Source organism: Aegilops tauschii, chromosome 1 (assembly GCF_002575655.3).
Source record: "Aegilops tauschii subsp. strangulata cultivar AL8/78 chromosome 1, Aet v6.0, whole genome shotgun sequence".
In the NCBI taxonomy this organism is placed as follows: domain Eukaryota; kingdom Viridiplantae; phylum Streptophyta; class Magnoliopsida; order Poales; family Poaceae; genus Aegilops; species Aegilops tauschii.
This window is the reverse complement of record NC_053035.3, coordinates 331,330,473-331,351,984: the sequence shown is the minus strand read 5'-3', so window position 1 is coordinate 331,351,984 and position 21,512 is coordinate 331,330,473. Positions and strand designations below refer to the sequence as shown.

The 21,512-nt window shown below is 44.6% G+C and overlaps 2 protein-coding genes across 2 annotated transcripts; both read right to left on the bottom strand.

The window, feature by feature from the left end:
• Positions 1-287: 287 nt before the first annotated feature.
• LOC109733511 (glyoxysomal fatty acid beta-oxidation multifunctional protein MFP-a) lies at positions 288-8,988 on the bottom strand. The gene is made up of 18 exons (XM_020292735.4): positions 8,783-8,988; positions 8,053-8,124; positions 7,917-7,973; positions 7,782-7,835; positions 7,625-7,692; positions 7,446-7,527; positions 6,797-6,852; positions 6,370-6,672; positions 6,190-6,276; positions 5,592-5,766; positions 5,394-5,515; positions 3,058-3,221; positions 2,727-2,981; positions 1,908-2,029; positions 1,718-1,839; positions 1,097-1,245; positions 865-1,003; positions 288-737 (listed from the first exon to the last, which is right to left on the bottom strand). The coding sequence occupies exons 1-18, from the start codon at positions 8,874-8,876 to the stop codon at positions 699-701; spliced, it is 2,160 nt and encodes a 719-aa protein (XP_020148324.1). The 5' UTR covers positions 8,877-8,988; the 3' UTR covers positions 288-698.
• Positions 8,989-9,482: 494 nt separating this feature from the next.
• Positions 9,483-9,899, bottom strand: LOC141031105 (uncharacterized). Its single transcript, XM_073506196.1, has one exon. The coding sequence runs from the start codon at positions 9,897-9,899 to the stop codon at positions 9,483-9,485; it is 417 nt and encodes a 138-aa protein (XP_073362297.1).
• Between the last annotated feature and the right edge of the window lie 11,613 nt (positions 9,900-21,512).

The following is a 21,512-nucleotide window of genomic DNA, read 5'->3' as shown; positions in this document are numbered from 1 at the left end:
GACAGCACGGAGGCAGCAGTGTTGACAGTGGCAAGGTTGGAGGTGTCAAGGTGGATCGTCAGTTTGGGTTGAAGCTGAAGAACTTCATCATCTTCGCCCAGTTCATCGCCATTGATGTGATGTGTCGTTGGTGTGCTAGGTGTGGGTAAGCTCACCAACTAGGGTACACAAGGTAAGCACAACATGTACGTCGTATGCAACCAAATGCCGTGTTCATGTGCCGCTTGAGCCAATGCATGCAACCAAACAAAATGCACTTACGTATTACCTAATGCAGAGACATTAGATGCAGGCAACCAAACAAGTTGCAGATGGCGTATTAGGGCCTGTTTTTGCTCAAACAAGTTGCAGATGGCGTATTAGGGCCTGTTTTTGCTCAACCAGACTGGATTGAGAAGTGTATGCGATGTAGATACTGTAGCAAACGGTAACCAAACACGCCCATAGAGGTTTCGCGGACACGTCGCAGCAGCGCGCCAGGGGAATCCGCGATGCAGAAAACTACTGCACAGTGGGTAAGACCACGGCAACACATCACACAGCAGCTGCTGCAGAAGGAAAAAAGCCGCACCCACCAACACTCAAAACCAACCTAGCATTTTTGCCGTGCACTTTATTACATCTAACACACGATTGTATCCGGAACATTGCAGCTCCTCCATCCCGACTGGACACGGCAGCACACCCAGGTACACGATCTAGAGTCGCGATTTGGTGCCATCAGCTGTGGTGGCAGCCTGCAACAGTTTTCAGGGGATGCACAATCAGGCGATGCCACGGGCACAAAATTCAGTAGAATGAGAAGAGGCGCCGTTCAGGATCCCAAAGCTACATCAACGACACGAAAATGCAACAGAATCTTACCAAGGATGTGCCGCGACTAGCTCTGGCAGCTAGATATTCACAGGGTCTGAAGAACTCTCCGTAATCCTTGGACCACGCATCCAGTCTGCGGTACACGTATTCCGCACCGAGAGAGTCGGCCCAAAACATCACTCCACCCCTGGTGTAAAAAGAGATCACATAGAACTGATCAGTTAAGATAAATATATCAGTTAGGATAAATATATATCAGCTCAGGGGTAAGCAGTTGGACCTAAAAGAAGGGAAGCCCATTCCCATAATGGATGCTACATCAAGGTCAGATGCTTTCAGTGCAATTCCCTCATCCAGCACTCGGCAGGCCTCATTCACCACGGGAAAGAAGACCATCTCTACAATGTCCTTGTCTGTTAATTTCATCAGCTGAGGGAAATGAAATCGACTGTCAGATTTCTTTGAGCAAAACCAATGAAAGACTGAGTCGACAGGCTGGTATGTACACCGATGATAGACAAAAGATGCACACGCAGACAATATGTACTTGATTAATTGTGATATGGTACAATGTTCACATCTTGTAATTCTCATATACTAGCTTATAGTGCACTGAATAGGGCCCTGAGTTAATTTGGACTTGAACTAATCATTTAAGTTGGGTTTATATCATAGCCAAATTTTCTGCATCTTACAGACCATGGAAAGAAAATGAACACATAAAAGAAGACACGACACAGGCCAGGGATAGAAAAAGGTATCCTGCGAAACTAAGACGAATACATCTGTGAGATTGATGTGTGTTCATGCAGGCGATGTATCGATAACAAGATTTTTTGGGGGGTTTCAAATCATTCTTTAATAAACCAGAAGTAGATAATTAAGTTAGATATAACATGACCTTAGGATCTTGTGCAACACCTGCCATGTTTCTTGATTTCTCAACATACTTTTTGATATCAGGATCTGGAGAAGCTTGTCGCTTATCATTATAAAGATAAAATCCCCTATGAGAAGATTCACCTGTCCAGGAGTCCACAAGCTAAATAACCATGAGATACCAAACATTAAGTGAAGTATATTTTCGATACCTGTCCTGTTCTCCTCGAGCATAATTTCAGTAAGACGTGATTTATAACATCGCTCTGGATAACTCTTATAATATTGCTTTCCAGTGGCAACGGCAACGCCAAAACCTACAAGATCAGCTAATCTGTACAGACAAGATAAAAAAGAAACTACTGTCAGACAAATAAATAGACATCCATGAAAATGTTCTGTCAATAAAATGAAGGTGTGCACAGGTGTTGCATTATTCTGAACTAGATTGCACGGGAACTACGTTAAGGCGCTACTATGATAATAAAAAACATTAATTCTACCAATATCAAAGCAAACAACAGACAAGCTCTATAAAGCAGCCAAAAGTGGAACACGACAGCATAAAAATGTTTCCCATCAAAAGACTCGTACGGTCCTACCATAATACTCTACTGGAAACCAATAAAAAACAAAAGGAAGCAGCTACTCTGATTTATTAACTTAACAGATACAAAATTCCAGCAACCAAATTCTATCTAACTTAACATAAATATATTAACTATAGAGTATTTGACTAGGGGAAGAAGTAAAAAAAAAGGACCATATGGCAGAGGACCGGGATGAAACACTAGCAGTGTAAGCTTACATCTAAATGAGCTATTATTCATCTAAGTTCAACACTGAACCATAATGCTTTGTCAAAGCGTTGAACAATAGTTGGTTCCTATGATATCAGAAATGAGAAAACAAGGGTAAAATCTTGATCTTAATGTTCTGCAGTAATTCACTAGAAGTCGTAGCCTAACTGCTCCAGTATGTAAGGGAACTGGCCAATTCAGTGCAGCTCACAATATCCGATATATCCTTACCGAAAAGGTCCCGTCGGCATTCCAAAATTTGCTATCACGTGATCTATGTGATATATATCCAAACCATAATCAACGAGCAAACCAGCCGCCTGGCCGTAAGGAAAAAACATCCTATTGACAGCAAACCCAGTGCAGCTCCCAACAACAATTGGTGTTTTCCGTATCTTCTTTGCCACATCTAGCAAGTCCACAATAACTTGTGAGGAAGTCTGCTGAGTACGAACTATTTCCAACAGTGGCATGACATGAGCTGGACTGCAAGTATACTACAGTTAGATACTTGAGTTGAGAAAGATGGGAAATAGAATATTAAGTGCACAATGGACTCTACCTGAAGAAGTGGGCACCAACAATTCGATCTTGACAAGCTGTTTGTTGGCCAATTAACCGCAAGTCTATGGTTGAAGTATTTGTGGCAAATATACAATTAGAGTGACAGCTCCTTTCAAGATCAGAGAATATTTTCTGCTTCAGCAATAGATCCTCAATAACGGCCTGCAAGATTTTATCAAGTAGCTGTCAGGATCATTATGTGCTCTCCTTCATCTAAGCATATACATTAGTGCGAGTTAGACTGCTTGACTCAAAAGCTGTGGTGAACATAATAAATGATTATACATAAGCAAATGTTTGATAGAATGGTAGTAATTTTTTTTAGAAAAGGAGGAGGACCCCCGGCCTCTGCATCTGGACGATGCATGCAGCCACTTTATTAATTATTCACACAAGACCTTACAAAGTCATACAACAGTAAGACTAAAGCCACCGTCTAGGCAACATCTGTCGCTACTCCTATCCAGTTGATGAAGGGATGCTGATAGTCTGGGCCTAATACCAAACAGACCTTGCAGCCAAACCTAACATCTAAGACCTGAGGTCCCAACCAGGACTCTTGCCGGGTATGGGGCACCCACCAGTCCGACGCACTCCTCAACCAGGACGCCTGCCTGGTATGAGGCCGCCGCAGCCACCTGCCACCAATCCATCTTCAGTGTTGTACTGCTGCATCTACCTTGCCCGGTCTAGCTGCCGTCAATGCCACCACGACGTCAGATAACGCCACCATCCTGCGCTTGTCCATCATCACACGCCCACCGGCAAGACCCCGCTGCTCCATGCCGCCGAGACCCGCCGTCGTCGACGCGAGAGAAGGCACGCCACACCACCTCACGCCTCTTCCATCCGGCGCCGCTCCACAAACGATGCCCCCAATAGGGAACACGACACCGCAGCGCCGCCATCGTCCGATCCGGTGATCTTAGGATTTCTCCTGGAGCGGCACGAGCAGGTTGACGATAGTTGCTTGACGATGCCTTCATCAAGGTAACGACGTAGACGCCGCCATCGCCGGCCATGACCGGAGTCGGCTCGGTTTTCACCGGCGACTATGTCTCCCCAACTCACCGCCGGTGCTAATAGTGGGATCCAAGATCCATCACTACCAGCCTGGCCAACCGCCTTCGGTGGAGAAGGCAGCCACCACCACCATGCCCGGGCCAAGAGACCCGGACGTCCTCGTGCCGCGAAGATTACCCAGGGGGGATCTCCTCTTGCCGTTGTCGAGACGAGGCGCAGCCGCAGTGGATCTCGATCTAAACCCCCTGGGCCCAGATCAGATCTCATCGCAGCCAAAATCTCATCCGCCAACGGCCGCCGGAGATCTCCTGGCCACCGCCAACCTGCTGCGCACTGCCGTTGGAGGAGGGAGATGGACGCCACTGCACCCACGCGTTACCGCCGGCCGAGGACTGCGCCGCCGCAGCCGCCTCACCACAGGGGCTTCGCCCCGCGGCGTCCTCAGCGACGGCGGCGGTAGTGGGAGGCGATGGAGGGAGAGGGCTGAGGGCGGTGTGGACGGGGACTCCCCGGGGGCGACGCGGCGTCGCCGCCTCGGGGGAGAGAGGTCGGGAGAGAGAGGCCGGGAGAGAGAGGTCGGGGGAGAGAGAGGTCGGGGGAGAGAGGACTCCCACTATGGTTTGTTCAAATGGTAGTAATTGAAATAAGAAAATATTTCTTGCTTCCACAATCTTCCAAGACTTACATTAATTTTCCATCACAATCATTGCCTATTTGGCCTAAGTTAAGTGAATATTTTTGTTTATCAAAGAGGAAAAAATGTTGTAAAGCGAATATCCTGATACCGTTTCTGATTTTATAACTATGCTGGAAGTTAACACAAACCAGCGAGATTTTACTTGCCCAGTGCAGCTGCATGTTACTCTACAATTTTATATTTCAAATATCACCACTATCTATATACGATAATCTCGACCATCATAACTTGTCCATAGCAAAATAAGCGGTATAGCTCCTTCTTCTTTTCTCTGAGTTTATAATAGGAGTTTGTAGGATGTTTACATTTTAGATTATTGTGGGGCCTAATAGTCGATTTTCCTATTTAGAATTCTAGTACGATTTTCTTAGGCATCAAAGTGAAGGAGGTGCCTTGAATATCACCAGTTGTATGCGTCTATATAGATTATTATTGAGGAGCAAGATGAAACAGTCACTAGATCAGTATTCAGTGATATTTCCTGTAGAACAAGATCAGAGAAAGAAGTACTCCCTCTGTACTAAAATGCAAGACGTTTTCTGGTTTTGCATAGGGCATAAAAAACGTCTTACATTTTGTTACGGAGGGAGTATTTATCAAGAAACTGGATCTACCTCAATGACCACATCTGCATCTCTAAATTGCTCGTAGTCAAGAACACCGGACAGCAGAGAAAGTTTCTTTTCATAATCTTCTTGGGTCATTCGTCCCTTTTTGACAAAACTCTGCAAATTGGCTGAACAGAAAAGAAAGAATATATGAAAACTTCAAAGACAATCTCAATAGAAGTTTCCAAGGTAAAAAGAACTCACCTTTAATTCTGTTAATGCCAGTATTCAAGAACTTCTCATTTACTTCTTTCAAGACTACCACAATGTCACTCAGTATGAACGCAGTTGCAATTCCGGATCCCATTAGACCTCCACCAACATTAGCTGCCTTTAGTATTCTCCGTGGTGTCAAACCCAAGTTGGTAATATTTGGTATCTATTAGAACATGAGACAGTCAGATAAATGAAAGCATACATCATGGTAAACCTGTCACTTCCAAGAAAAACTTAGTTTCCATTTAATACTAATGGTCCTATACCGACCTTATGAACATCTTTTATCAGTAGATTCAAAAGGAGCTTACTTGTAATAAAGGAAAACCAAAATACAAACATCCGGAACTTTTTGCACCCGTTACATTCAGAGCGTAAGTTTCACCTTATAAAATGAATAAATATATGTACTGCACTTTATAGCATGATGACCTTCAACTAATTAGACTGAAAGAGATACAAGTAGGATCATTGTGCTTTGGTTTTACTAGAAGCCGATAACTAAATAACACTAACTACTGAGGCTGGACAAAACCAAGTATGAGAACAAACATTTCAAAAGCTTTAACCTTTCAGTTCTACCAACCTTTGAAGTCGCACGTTGGGCGAAAAAAAAATGCCTTAAGCTTTTGCTTGTTTGAGACTGCTCAAGCATTTTTCCAGAAAGCACTTCCTGTCAATTGTCAAAATAGAATATTGAACAGCACTAAGAACCACTAAGGGCTTATGGTAGATGCTCCACAATATAGAACTACCAAGTGATTACCTTCATGAGGGCGGCACGAGGGCCAAAAAGAATTCCTTCTTCAATAACATCAATGCAAACTAATGGATGTTGAAGATTAGCAGCCTGTTTTAGGGCTTGAACTCTCGCAAATTTGAGAATTTTCTTTGCTTCCACAATATCTGTAAGTCTATCCGTTCTCAGGAGACTCTTTAACCATGGCCTTTTGTGTTCGTGGATTTCCAGAGCACAAGAACAGGCAGTGCTGATCAGCTTATCAGCTGAAACTATGGCATCAACCAAACCGAATTTGTGAGCCTCTACTCCTTTTATAGACTTTGACATCTATTAAGAAAAGACACAAGTACTCATGGTCAACACACAACACTCTCATAATTTTCTTGCATGTTCAACACGAGGAAAACAACTGTGCATGCATTGCATCTTTTAATGTACAAATCAGCCATACCAACATCATCTCAAGAGCTTTTTTCAGGCCAACAAGGCGGGGCAATCGTTGTGTTCCTGCAGCAGGTGAAGACCTTTCAATCAACATAAAACAAAAAAAGAAAATTTGAGCAGCCTGTGAATTTAGCAGAGAAATCAACATCCAAGGAGCCGTCTCTTGAACTTGCTGTGGAACATTTTTTATAGATACCTTTCCTTTAAAATGATTATGTATCATGGTTAGCTGTATGATACAGCAGACGGATAAACAAAAGAGTGTTTTTTAACAGAGTACACCAAGTTCCCTTTCTTCCTAGTTTCTTTCATATGTATACTGTGGATTATGTTTATTGAATGAAATGCCCCAGGCCTGAGGAGGCCTAATTAGTTCGAGAAGTCATAATTCAACATCTACTGTGTCCTGCATAGAGCAATTGCTTATGGGGTTGAATCTCTTCCATCCTACGGCATATGGATCTACCATTCTTCTTTTGCTTCCTTTGTATCCCATAAGTAAAATGGAAATATGAACAAGAACACGGTAGCCTCTTTCCAAAGGAGACAGGTGCAGCGCACAATGTACTCATGTTTAGACCAAAGGTAAGAAGTACACACAGGGAAGTATGAGAATATAATATCACATGCAAGACCATGCTGAGACTTGAGAGTACCTCCCATTCCAGGAATGATACCAAGCTGAAGTTCAGGTAGTCCTAATTGAGCTGACGGTGTAGAAACGCGAGCATGGCAAACCTGCATAAGAAGAAAGTACAGTGTTGAGCAAATAGACACTTCTTCAAAGAAACCGAAAAGGTCTAAGCATAACCCCAAATATAGAACCTAAACATACCATTGCAAGCTCTAAGCCACCACCTAGAGCAACACCATCTATAGCAGCCACTGACGGCTTCTGAGCATCTGGCAGCAGCTAGTACTTAGTGATGAAATGCAAGGAAAAGGTCTACTTGTTGACAAACTTGGGTTAGACGAAGAGGCTCATAAGTTACCTTCCACTACGCCAGTCAGAAAATCAATAGAAAAGGACCCGGGCTTCTCGTTTTCTGGGTGGGTGGGGGATACAGAGACTTAGCAATGAAAGTGAGCAATGCAACAAAATACTCAATGTACCACCTTGTTCTTACTTGGTTTATTTCCGAATCCATTTATATCAAATCCACCTGAAAACCTCCCTTTGGCCCCTGCACAAAGTGTAAAACACTAGAAATACCGCACTTGCATAGGATGCCTCATGCCTGACAAGGTGATTTTGTTAAATACCAGTGAGAACGATGGCCTTGACATCATTCCTTCTTAGAGCTTCTTCATAGTTTCTCTGCAAGCTAGCTATGACTGCAGAACAGAAAAGAGAGACCTATCATGCCCACATTACTAGTCCACAGAATTCGCCTACGTGCGGAAAATGACTGAACATTGATGGATCGTCAGTTTGTCGGTTAATAAACATGGCACACGGAACAGTGCTGCTATCTCGATTGCTCTCAGCAGCACTTCAATTCAATACATTAATTAGTTTCATAAACATAATGAACCTTTTTTAGTCGGTAGCAACACACGTTGTTTCTTGCTTGCATGACACAATGTCAGGATATAGGCACGAAGAAATGGGGGGACCTCTAGACTCTAGAGGCAACTACAGCATACAGTTCTACAGGTGGGTGGAGCAATGTTATTCGGTAATCTTTAGCAGGCAGCAGGCAGAGCCACTCCGTTGCCGCAGTCATGGCCGATCGTTGTTCTGCATATGTGGGGGCTACTGAAACGTGGTGAGCAGATCAATTTAGGAAATTCCATGATCTTGGGAGAAAACCGAAGAATTCCCCAATGGGCAACAAAATTGCGTCAGTAAACAGCACGCTGCGCGCTCCAGCAGACGAGCCGGGGCCGCTATCTTCCAGAAACCGCGCGGAATCCCACGCGGATCTTCCAGAAACCGCGCGGAATCGAGGCCAAATCCGGGGGGAAACGGTCGGGAGGAATGGAGATATACCGTCAAAGGAGAGGGCGTTGACGGGCGGGTTGGAGATGGTGATGACGGCGACGCCGTCGTCGCGGACCTCCATGGTGGTTGCGCCCCTCGCCATCTCCGTCAGGGGCGAGACGGCCGGCCGGCACAGCTGAAGCTGCCTTTTGGTTTTCTTGAGTGAAGCAACAGGGGCGTGTTTGGTTGCTGTACCAACTTTTACCTACATTGCATGCGTTTCTCCGATGGCGATGGGCCTAGCTGAGAAAAAACAGCTCAAAAATCAGCATATGCACGTGGTTTGATTACTCGCATTAGGCTAGCAGCATGGGTAATTAATTTTTACCGGCCGTTTAGTTGGCTGTGTTGCAATAGGCGCACATATGACACGTTGTTTGGTTGCAATCTGCATAAGTTATTGTCACCACTTCTCAGTAGTGACGATTTTACCACACATGATCTGAACATTCAGTCCTTGCTAGGAAGTAAATGACAGTTAATCCTAACTACTATCAAATGGCAGTACAAATTATTAAGAGCCATATGGCTGAATGGGGGAAAGTTCATCTGTGCTATCCATCATCTTCCTCTGTTGCCGTTGTTTCTTTTTCTTCGGCTTCTTCTTCTTGTCCTCATCTATTGCTGCTCTTGCTCTTCTTCTTCTTCAGATTCTTATCTGACCTCTGTTATCCCATATTACATGTGCCCACTTCATCATTTTGTTCTTTCAGCCTTCGTTGTTAAATGCCTCTACATCATGGTCGTATCTGACAACATTGTCAGGCGTCACAGCTTTCCTCCTCAGGCACCGGTTCATCACAACCCCATTGCAGGATCCAGTTATGCAGAATGCACAGGCAAGCACAAGCTTAACCTGGGTGGGAAAAGTGTGGAATGGCTTCTGATTTAGGATCTTAAACTTGTTCTTCAGAACTCCAAATGTCCTCTCAACAGTAACTCTGAGACTGAAATGTCTGAGATTAAACAGCTCCCGTAGAATCCTAGGATAGTTCCTATCAGCGAACTCGTTCAGATGGTACCTGATTTTCCTGGAGGGTGGAAGAACACCTGGCCGACATGCATAGCCAGCATCTCGTACGTAGAACTTGCCATTGGGGATGTTGATGCCATCAGAATGACTCATGTTGTCAGAGAGAATGTTCGCATCATGTGCTACTCCTTCCCAGCCAGCCATCACATATGTGAACTTCAGATCGAAGTCAACAGCGGCCAGCACATTCTGGCTTGTGTAGTGCTTTCTGTTGGGGAACGTAACAGAAATTCAAAATTTTCCTACGTGTCACCAAGATCAATCTAGGAGATGCTAGCAACGAGAGGGGAGGAGTGCATCTACATATCCTTGTAGATCGCGAGCGGAAGCGTTCAAGAGAACGGGGTTGATGGAGTCGTACTCGTCGTGATCCAAATCACCGATGATCCTAGCGCCGAACGGACGGCACCTCCGCGTTCAACACACGTACGGAGCGGGGACGTCTCCTCCTGCTTGATCCAGCAAGGGGGAGGAGAAGTTGATGGAGATCCAGCAGCACGACGGCGTGGTGGTGGAAGTAGCGGGATCTCGGCAGGGCTTCGCCAAGCGCAAGCGGGAAGGAAGAGGTGTCATGGGAGGGAGGGAGGCGCCAGGGCTTGGGGTGCTGCTCCCATGCGCCTCCCCACTATATATAGGGGTGGAGGGGGCTGGTTTCTTGCCCTCCAAGTCCATTGGGGCGTTGGCAAAGGTGGGGGGAAAGAAATCCCATCATTTCCCTTCCCCACCGATTGTTATCCCCTTTTTTTTAGGGATCTTGATCTTATCCCTTCGGGATATGATCTTATTCCTTCTAAGGTGGGATCTTGGTGCGCCTTGACCAGGGGTGTGGGGCCTTGCCCCCACTACCCACGTTCATGTGGGTCCCCCCATGCAGGTGGGCCCCACTTCGGAACCTTCTAGAACCTTCCCGGTACAATACCGAAAAATCCCGAACATTTTTCGGTGGCCAAAATAGGACTTCCCATATATAAATCTTTACCTCCGGACCATTCCGGAACTCCTCGTGACTTCCGGGATCTCATCCGGGACTCCGAACGACTTTCGTATTTCCGCATACTAATATCTCTACAACCCTAGCGTCACCGAACCTTAAGTGTGTAGACCCTACGGGTTCGGGAGACATGCAGACATGACCGAGACGACTCTCCGGTCAATAACCAACAGCGGGATCTGGATACCCATGTTGGCTCCCACATGTTCCACGATGTCGAGGATTCAATCAATCCCGTATACAATTCCCTTTGTTAATCGGTACGTTACTTGCCCGAGATTCGATCGTCGGTATCCCAATACCTTGTTCAATCTCGTTACCAGCAAGTCACTTTACTCGTACCGTAATGCATGATCCCGTGACCAAACACTTGGTCACATTGAGCTCATTATGATGATGCATTACCGAGTGGGCCCAGAGATACCTCTCCGTCATACGGAGTGACAAATCCCAGTCTCGATTCGTGCCAACCCAACAGACACTTTCGGAGATACCTGTAGTGCACCTTTATAGCCACCCAGTTACGTTGTGACGTTTGGTACACCCAAAGCATTCCTACGGTATCCGGGAGTTGCACAATCTCATGGTCTAAGGAAATGATACTTGACATTAAAAAAGCTCTAGCAAACGAACTACACGATCTTGTGCTATGCTTAGGATTGGGTCTTGTCCATCACATCATTCTCCTAATGATGTGATCCCATTATCAATGACATCCAATGTCCATGGTCAGGAAACCATAACCATCTATTGATCAACGAGCTAGTCAACTAGAGGCTTACTAGGGACATGTTGTGGTCTATGTATTCACACATGTATTACGGTTTCCAGTTAATACAATTATAGCATGAACAACAGACAATTATCATGAACAAGGAAATACAATAATAACCATTTTATTATTGCCTCTAGGGCATATTTCCAACAGTCTCCCACTTGCACTAGAGTCAATAATCTAGTTCACATCACCATGTGATTAACACTCAAAGTTCACTAGAGTCAATAATCTAGTCCACATCACCATGTGATTAACACTCAATGAGTTCTAGGGTTTGATCATGTTATGCTTACGAGAGAGGTTTTAGTCAACGGGTCTGCAACATTCAGATCCGTGTGTGCTTTACAAATCTCTATGTCATCTTGTAGATGTAGCTACCACGCGCTACTTGGAGCTATTCCAAATAACTGCTCTACTATACGAATCCGGTTTACTACTCAGAGTCATCCGGATTAGTGTCAAAGTTTGCATCGACGTAACCCTTTACGACGAACTGTTTTACCACCTCCATAATCGATAAAATTCCTTAGTCCACTAAATACTAAGGATAAGTTCGACCGCTGTCATGTGATCCATTCCCGGATCACTATTGTACCCCTTGACTAACTCATGGCAAGGCACACTTCAGGTGCGGTACACAGCATAGCATACTGTAGAGCCTACGTCTAAAGCATAGGGGACGACCTTCGTCCTTTCTCTCTCTTCTGCCGTGGTCAGGTCTTGAGTCTTACTCAATACTCACACCTTGTAACACAGCCAAGAACTCCTTCTTTGCTGATCTATTTTTGAACTCCTTCAAAATCTTGTCACGGTATGTATTCATTTGAAAGTACTATTAAGCATTTTTGATCTATCCTTATAGATCTTGATGCTCAATGTTCAAGTAGCTTAATCCAGGTTTTCCATTAAAAACACTTTTCAAATAACCCTGGATGCTTTCCAGAAATTCTACATCATTTCTGATCAACAATATGTTAACAACATATACTCATCAAAAATTCTATAGTGCTCCCACTCACTTCTTTGGAAATACAAGTTTCTCATGAACCTTGTATAAACCCAAAATCTTTGATCATCTCATCAAAGCGTTCATTCCAACTCCGAGATGCTTACTCCAATCCTTAGAAGGATTGCTGGAGCTTTGCATACTTGTTAGCATCTTTCAGGATTGACAAAACCTTCTGGTTGTATCACATACAACCTTTCCTCAAGAAAATCGTCGAGGAAACAATGTTTTGACATCCTATCTGCAAGATTTCATAAATAATGCAGTAACTGCTAATATAATTCTAACAGACTCTTAGCATCGCTACGAGTGAGAAAGTCTCATCGCAGTCAACTCCTTGAACTTGCCGGAAAACATCTTAACGACAAGTCGAGCTTTCTTAATGGTGACACTTACCATCATTGTCTGTCTTCCCTTTAAAATCCATCTGTACCCAACAGCCTTACGACCATCAAGTAGTTCTTTCAAAGTCTATACTTTGTTTTCATACATGGATCCTCTCGGATTTTATGGCCTCAAGCCATTCGTCGGAATCCAGGCCCACCATCACTTCTCCATAGCTCGTAGGTTCATTGTTGTCTAGCAACATGACTTCCAAGACAGGATTACGTACCACTCTGAAGTAGTACGCATCCTTGTCATCCTATGAGGTTTGGTAGTGACTTGATATGAAGTTTCATGATCACTATCATAAGCGTCCACTTCAATTGGTGTAGGTGCCACAGGAACAACTTCCTGTGCCCTGCTACACATTAGTGGAAGTGACGGTTAAATGACCTCATCAAGTCTCCACCATCCTCCCACTCAATTCTTTCGAGAGAAACTTTTCCTCGAGAAAGGACCCGTTTCTAGAAACAATCACTTTTGCTTCCAGATCTAAAATAGGAGGTATACCCAACTGTTTTGGGTATTCTATGAAGATGCATTTATCCGCTTTGGGTTCGAGCTTATCAGCCTGAAACTTTTCACGTAAGTGTCGCAGCCCCAAACTTTTAAGAGACGACAACTTAGGTTTCTTTAAACCATAGTTCATACGGTGTCATCTCAATGGAATTGCGTGGTTCCCTATTTAAAGCGAATGCGGTTGTCTCTAATGCCTAACTCATAAATGATAGTTGTAATTCGATAAGAGACATCATGGTATGCACCATATCCAATAGGGTGCAGTTATGATGTTCGAACACACCATCACAATATGGTGTTCCAGGCGGTATTAGTCGTGAAACAATTTCCACAATTTCTTAATTGTGTGCCAAACTCGTAACTCAGATATTCATCTCTATGATCATATCACAGACATTTTATCCTCTTGTCACGACGATCTTCAACTTCACTCTGAAATTACTTGAACCTTTCAATAATTCAGACTTGTGTTTCATCAAGTAAATATTCTCAGCATCTACTCAAATCATCTGTGAAGTAAGAACATAACGATATCCACTACGTGCCTCAGCACTCATTGGACTGCACACGTCAAATGTATTACTTCCAACAAGTTGCTCTCTTGTTCCATCTTACTGAAAACGAGGCCTTTCAGTCATCTTGCCCATGTGGTATGATTTGCATGTCTCAAGTGATTCAAAATCAAGTGAGTCCAAATGATCCATCTGTATGGACTTTCTTCATGCATATATACTAATAGACATGGTTCGCATGTCTCAATCTTTTCAAAAACGAGTGAGTCCAAAGATCCATCAACATGGAGCTTCTTCATGCGTTTTATACCAATATGACTCAAGTGGCAGTGCCACAAGTATGTGGTACTATCATTACTATCTTATATCTTTTGGCATGAACATGTGTATCACTACGATCGAGATTCAATAAACCATTCATTTTAGGTGCAAGACCATTGAAGGTATTATTCAAATAGACAGAGTAACCATTATTCTCCTTTAATGAATAATCGTATTGCGATAAACATAATCCAATCATGTCTATGCTTAACGCAAACACCAAATAACAATTATTCAGGTTTAACCCCAATCTCGATGGTAGAGGGAGCATGCGATGCTTGACCACATCAACCTTGGAAACACATATCGTCATCTCACCTTTAGCTAGTCTCCGTTTATTCCGCAGCTTTTATTTTGAGTTACTAACACTTAGCAACCGAACCGGTATCTAATACCCTGGTGCTACTAGGAGTACTAGTAAAGTACACATTAATATAATGTATATCCAATATACTTCTGTCGACCTTGCCAGCCTTCTCATCTACGAAGTATCTAGGGTTGTTCTGCTTCAGTGACCGTTCCCCTCATTTCAGAAGCACTTAGTCTCGGGTTTGGGTTCAACCTTGGGTTTCTTCACTAGAGCAGCAACTGATTTGCCATTTCATGAAGTATCCCTTCTTTCCCTTGCCCTTCTAGAAACTAGTGGTTTTACTAACCATCAACAATTGATGCTCCTACTTGATTTCTACTTTCGCGGTGTCAAACATCGCGAGTTGCTCAAGGATCATCATGTCTATCCCTGATATGTTATAGTTCATCACGAAGCTCTAATAGCTTGTTGCAGTGACTATGGAGAACCATCACTATCTCATTTGGAAGATTAACTCCCACTCGATTCAAGTGATTGTAGTACTCAGACAATCTGAGCACATGCTCAACGATTGAGCTTTTCTCCCTTAGTTTGCAGGCTTAAGAAACTTGTCAGAGGTCTCATACCTCTTGACGTGGGCACTAGTCTGAAATCCCAATTTCAGTCTTTGGAACATCTCATATGTTCTGCGACGTTTCAAAACCGTCTTTGGTGCCACAATTTTAAACCGTTCAACATTACGCACTGAACTATCACGTAGTCATCAAAACGTGTATGTCAGATGTTCGCAACATCCACAAACGACGCTCGAGGTTCAGCACACCGAGCGGTGCATTAAGGACATAAGCCTTCTGTGCAGCAATGAGGACAATCCTCAGTTTACGGACCCAGTCCGCATAATTGCTACTATCAACTTTCAACTAAATTTTCTCTAGGAACATATCTTAGTAGAACTAAAGCGTAAGCTACGACATTATTTGCAAAGACCTTTTGACTATGTTCATGATAATTAAGTTCATCTGATTATTTAATGAACTCCCACTTAGATAGACATCCCTCTAGTCATCTAAGTGATACATGATCCGAATCGACTAGGCCGTGTCCGATCATCACGTGAGATGGACTAGTCATCATCGGTGAACATCTCCATGTTGATCGTATCTACTATACGACTCATGTTCGACCTTTCGGTCTCTTGTGTTCCGAGGCCATGTCTGTACATGCTAGGCTCGTCAAGTCAACCTAAGTGTTTTGCTTGTGTTCCGAGGCCATGTCTGTACATGCTAGGCTCGTCAACACCCGTTGTATGCGAACGCTAGAATCTATCACACCCGATCATCACGTGGTGCTTCGAAACAACGAACCTTCGCAATGGTGCACAGTTAGGGGGAACACATCTCTTGAAATTTTAGTGAGGGATCATCTTATTTATGCTACCGTCGTTCTAAGCAAATAAGATGTAAACATGACAAACATCACATGCAAATCATAAAGTGACATGATATGGCCAATATCATCTTGCGCCTTTGATCTCCATCTTCGAGGCGCGGCATGATCACCTTCGTCACCGGCATGACACCATGATCTCCATCATCATGATCTCCATCATCGTGTCTTCATGAAGTTGTCTCGCCAACTATTACTTCTACTACTATGGCTAACGGTTAGCAATAAAGTAAAGTAATTACATGGCGTTTTCATTGACACGCAGGTCATACAATAAATTAAGACAACTCCTATGGCTCCTGCGGTTGTCATACTCATCGACATGCAAGTCGTGATTCCTATTACAAGAACATGATCAATCTCATACATCACATATATAATTCATCACATCCTTTTGGCCATATCACATCACATAGCATACCCTGCAAAAACAAGTTAGACGTCTTCTAATTGTTGTTGCATGTTTTACGTGGCTGCTATGGGTTTCTAGCAAGAACGTTTCTTACCTACGCAAAAGCCACAATGGTGATATGCCAATTGCTATTTACCCTTCATAAGGACCCTTTTCATCGAATCTGATCCAACTAAAGTGGGAGAGACAGACACCCACTAGCCACCTTATGCATCAAGTGCATGTCAGTCGGTGGAACCTGTCTCACGTAAGAGTACGTGTAAGGTCGGTCCGGGCCGCTTCATCCCACAATGCCGCCGAATCAAGATAAGACTAGTAACGCCAAGCAAATTGAACAAATCATCGCCCACAACTACTTTGTGTTCTACTCGTGCATAGAATCTACGCATAGACCTGGCTCATGATGCCACTGTTGGGGAACGTAGCAGAAATTCAAAATTTTCCTACGTGTCACCAAGATCAATCTAGGAGATGCTAGCAACGAGAGGGGAGGAGTGCATCTACATACCCTTGTAGATCGCGAGCGGAAGCGTTCAAGAGAACAGGGTTGATGGAGTCGTACTCGTCGTGATCCAAATCACCGATGATCCTAGCGACGAACGGACGGCACCTCCGCGTTCAACACACGTACGGAGCGGGGACGTCTCCTCCTTCTTGATCCAGCAAGGGGGGAGGAGAAGTTGATGGAGATCCAGCAGCACGACGGCGTGGTGGTGGAAGTAGCGGGATCCCGGCAGGGCTTCGCCAAGCGCAAGCGGGGAGGAAGAGGTGTCACGGGAGGGAGGGAGGCGCCAGGGCTTGGGGTGTTGCTCCCATGCGCCTCCCCACTATATATAGGGGTGGAGGGGGCTGGTTTCTTGCCCTCCAAGTCCATTGGGGCGTTGGCAAAGGTGGGGGGAAAGAAATCCCATCATTTCCCTTCCCCACCGATTGTTATCCCCCTTTTTTTAGGGATCTTGATCTTATCCCTTCGGGATATGACCTTATTCCTTCTAAGGTGGGATCTTGGTGCGCCTTGACCAGGGGTGTGGGGCCTTGCCCCCACTACCCACGTTCATGTGGGTCCCCCATGCAGGTGGGCCCCACTTCGGAACCTTCTAGAACCTTCCCGGTACAATACCGAAAAATCTCGAACATTTTTCGGTGGCCAAAATAGGACTTCCCATATATAAATCTTTACCTCCGGACCATTCCAGAACTCCTCGTGACGTCCGGGATCTCATCCGGGACTCCGAACGACTTTCGGATTTCCGCATACTAATATCTCTACAACCCTAGCATCACCGAACCTTAAGTGTGTAGACCCTACGGGTTCGGGAGACATGCAGACATGACCGAGACGACTCTCCGGTCAATAGCCAACAGCGGGATCTGGATACCCATGTTGGCTCCCACATGTTCCACGATGATCTCATCGGATGAACCACGATGTCGAGGATTCAATCAATCCCATATACAATTCCCTTTGTCAATCGGTACGTTACTTGCCCGAGATTCGATCGTCGGTATCCCAATACCTTGTTCAATCTCGTTACCGGCAAGTCACTTTACTCGTACCGTAATGCATGATCCCGTGACCAAACACTTGGTCACATTGAGCTCATTATGATGATGCATTACCGAGTGGGCCCAGAGATACCTCTCCGTCATACGGAGTGACAAATCCCAGTCTCTATTCGTGCCAACCCAACAGACACTTTCGGAGATACCTGTAGTGCACCTTTATAGCCACCCAGTTACGTTGTGACGTTTGGTACACCCAAAGCATTCCTACGGTATCCGGGAGTTGCACAATCTCATGGTCTAAGGAAATGATACTTGACATTAGAAAAGCTCTAGCAAACGAACTACACGATCTTGTGCTATGCTTAGGATTGGGTCTTGTCCATCACATCATTCTCCTAATGATGTGATCCCGTTATCAATGACATCCAATGTCCATGGTCAGGAAACCATAACCATCTATTGATCAACGAGCTAGTCAACTAGAGGCTTACTAGGGACATGTTGTGGTCTATGTATTCACACATGTATTACGGTTTCCAGTTAATACAATTATAGCATGAACAACAGACAATTATCATGAACAAGGAAATACAATAATAACCATTTTATTATTGCCTCTAGGGCATATTTCCAACACTTTCTACCCCTGTATGCTGCAGACTGTGACCTCGCACTCTGGCAGTGACATGAGTACAATCTATTTGCCCCAATGCAATCCTGAAATGGCATTACAAGATTGTGTTATGGGTATAGCCGAACAATACAAGCATATCAAGGTAGGAGTCCGGCCGGTTGGTGACACGATCATATCTCCTCTGAGTTCCCAAGAGCATACTTCACTTGCCTGAAGTACCTGGAGATGGTTGATGTCGCTTGAACTACGTCGGTATTTCCCCAAAGAGGAAGGGATGATGCAGCACAGCTTCGGTAGGTATTTCCCTCAGTTATGAAACCAGGATTATCCAGCCAGTATGAGAACCAAACAACACTATGTAAACGGTACCTACACACAAAGAACAAATACTTGCAACCCGACGTGAAAAAGGGGTTGTCAATCCCTTTCGGTTAACGTTGCCAGAAATTGTCAAGTTGACAGGATAAAAATTGTGGTAGATTGATAGATGCAAATAACGGCAAATAAAACTCAGCGAGGTATTTTTGGGTTTTTGATAATGTAGATCTGAAAATAAAATATGCAAATAAATAAAAAGGCAAATAGTAATATATATCTGAAAATATATGATGAGAAAATAGACCCGGGGGCCGTAGATTTCACTAGTGGCTTCTCTTGAGAAAATAGCATACGGTGGGTAAACAAATTACTGTTGGGTAATTGATAGAACTTCAACTAACTATGACGATATCCAGGCAATGATCATTATATAGGCATCACATCCAAGATTAGTAGACCGACTCCTGCTTGCATCTACTACTATTACTCCACACATCGACCGCTTTCCAGCATGCATCTAGCGTATTAAGTTCATGGAGAAACGGAGTAATGCAATAAGAATGATGACATGATGTAGACAAGATCTATTCATGTAAGAATATACCCCATCTTGTTATCCTTAATGGCAACGATCAATACATGTCTTGCTGCCCCTTCTGTCACTGGGAAAGAACACCGCACGACCGAACCCATCACAAAGCACCTCTTCCCATGGCAAGAAAAATCGATCTAGTCGACCTAACTAAACCAAAGATTCGAAGAAAAAATACGAGGCTATAAGTAATCATGCATATAAGAGATCAAAAGAAGACTCAAATAACTTTGATGGATAAAATATATCTGATCATAAACTCAAAGTTCATCGGATCCCAACAAACACACCGCAAAAAGAGTTACATCAAATAGATCTTCAAGAGACTATTGTATTGAGAATCAAAAGAGAGAGAGGAAGCCATCTAGCTACTAACTACGGACCCGTAGGTCTACAATGAACTACTCACGCATCATCGGAGAGGCACCAATGAGGATGATGAACCCCTCTGTCGGGGATATATCCCGCGGTATGACCCGGACGGAATTGGCGACTCACTGGTGACCCGCCCGGAGCTTGGCGATTCACAGATAACCTGCCCGATCTTGGCGACTCATTAGTAACCCGGCGGGCGGGTCAGATGGACAACAAGGCTCAAAGCCCAGAAGGCCGGCTCATGTTATGATGGGCCGGATTAAGAGGAAAGGGATGACGAATATTTCCTTTACAAGGAAACAAGACCCGGACTTGTAATTAACTTGTAAGAGAAGATAGACTAGTCCTAGTCCTACTAGGACTCCACATGTAACCCGCCCCTCTAACTTATATAAGGAGGGGCAGGGGACCCCAAAGAGAAACAAGCAACAAGAAACAATCTCTAAGGCTAGACACAAAGAGCCGGCTTACCGGCGACTCTCTCATGAGCATAATGAGACCTAGCCACAAACAACATGTAGGGTTATTACCGGATGATGTTTCCCGGGGCCCGAAGCTGTCTAAACCCTTGTCTTGTGCGATGAACCGCCCTGCGTCTCTCATCCCAATCAACCCCTCTCAAGCTACCACATAGATGCGCTGGCCTCGCGACTAAGTCCTGACACTAAGGACATCTGCCATGACAATTCCACGACAGTTGGCGCCCACCGTGGGGCGGGGCGCACGGTGGTGTTGAGTTCTTGGAGGGATCTTTTTCTAGGGTTTCGAGAAGTTCGTGAATCTCTGGATGAAGAGAACCGGTTTGGAAGACGCGCAATTTGTGAGATTTGCGTTCAAGGAAATAATTAGGGTTACTGTGCGCACCGCCGCATCGCGTGTTCCGCCAAGTCCAAGACAAGGACTGCAGCATAGATGATTTACCTACGGCGTTGCAAGTAATCAAGACAGACAGAAGCTCTGCTGCCCTCGCGTCCTATAAGCAGTATTGGAGATAGATCTCGCCGGGAAAGCGCGCAAATCATCCGAGGCTACAGCCTAATCCGCCGAGCTCTACTACTGTCCCACGTCCATAAGTCTCTGGCTGCGGGAATCAACCACCCGCTGCTACTTTTTTTGTCTTTTTCTTTGGCATGAAGAATAGTCAGATCCAAACAAACAACTAGTACTTGCACCAGTACGTGACCAAGACTAGTACTAATTGAGTACTAGTACATCATTACATCTACAGACGCGAAGGCACCTGCCAGATCACGGATAAAGTCATAAAGGCAATCCATTAATAGTACCAAATCAATATGGTGCTTGATGCTCGTGCTAGTATTCAGGTTATCACAATCAGAATCACCAGCGGACGTCCGTGGCCGGTTTTTTCGGCGGCCTCCGTGTCAGACCATCTGACGGACTCTGCGCCTATAGGGTGTTTTCGTATTTTCTCCGCGGCGTCCATATTCATCGAAACCGGGTCCTGGAAGGAAAAGGGAACAACTCCATCGGAGCCTCGAGCCGTCGTCCGTTTCAGTTCGCCTCGAGCACTGGCAGACTCCACCATTTACACTCGCATCCTTGCCTTCGAAAAACCGGTTGCTCTTTCCCCGGTGGGCT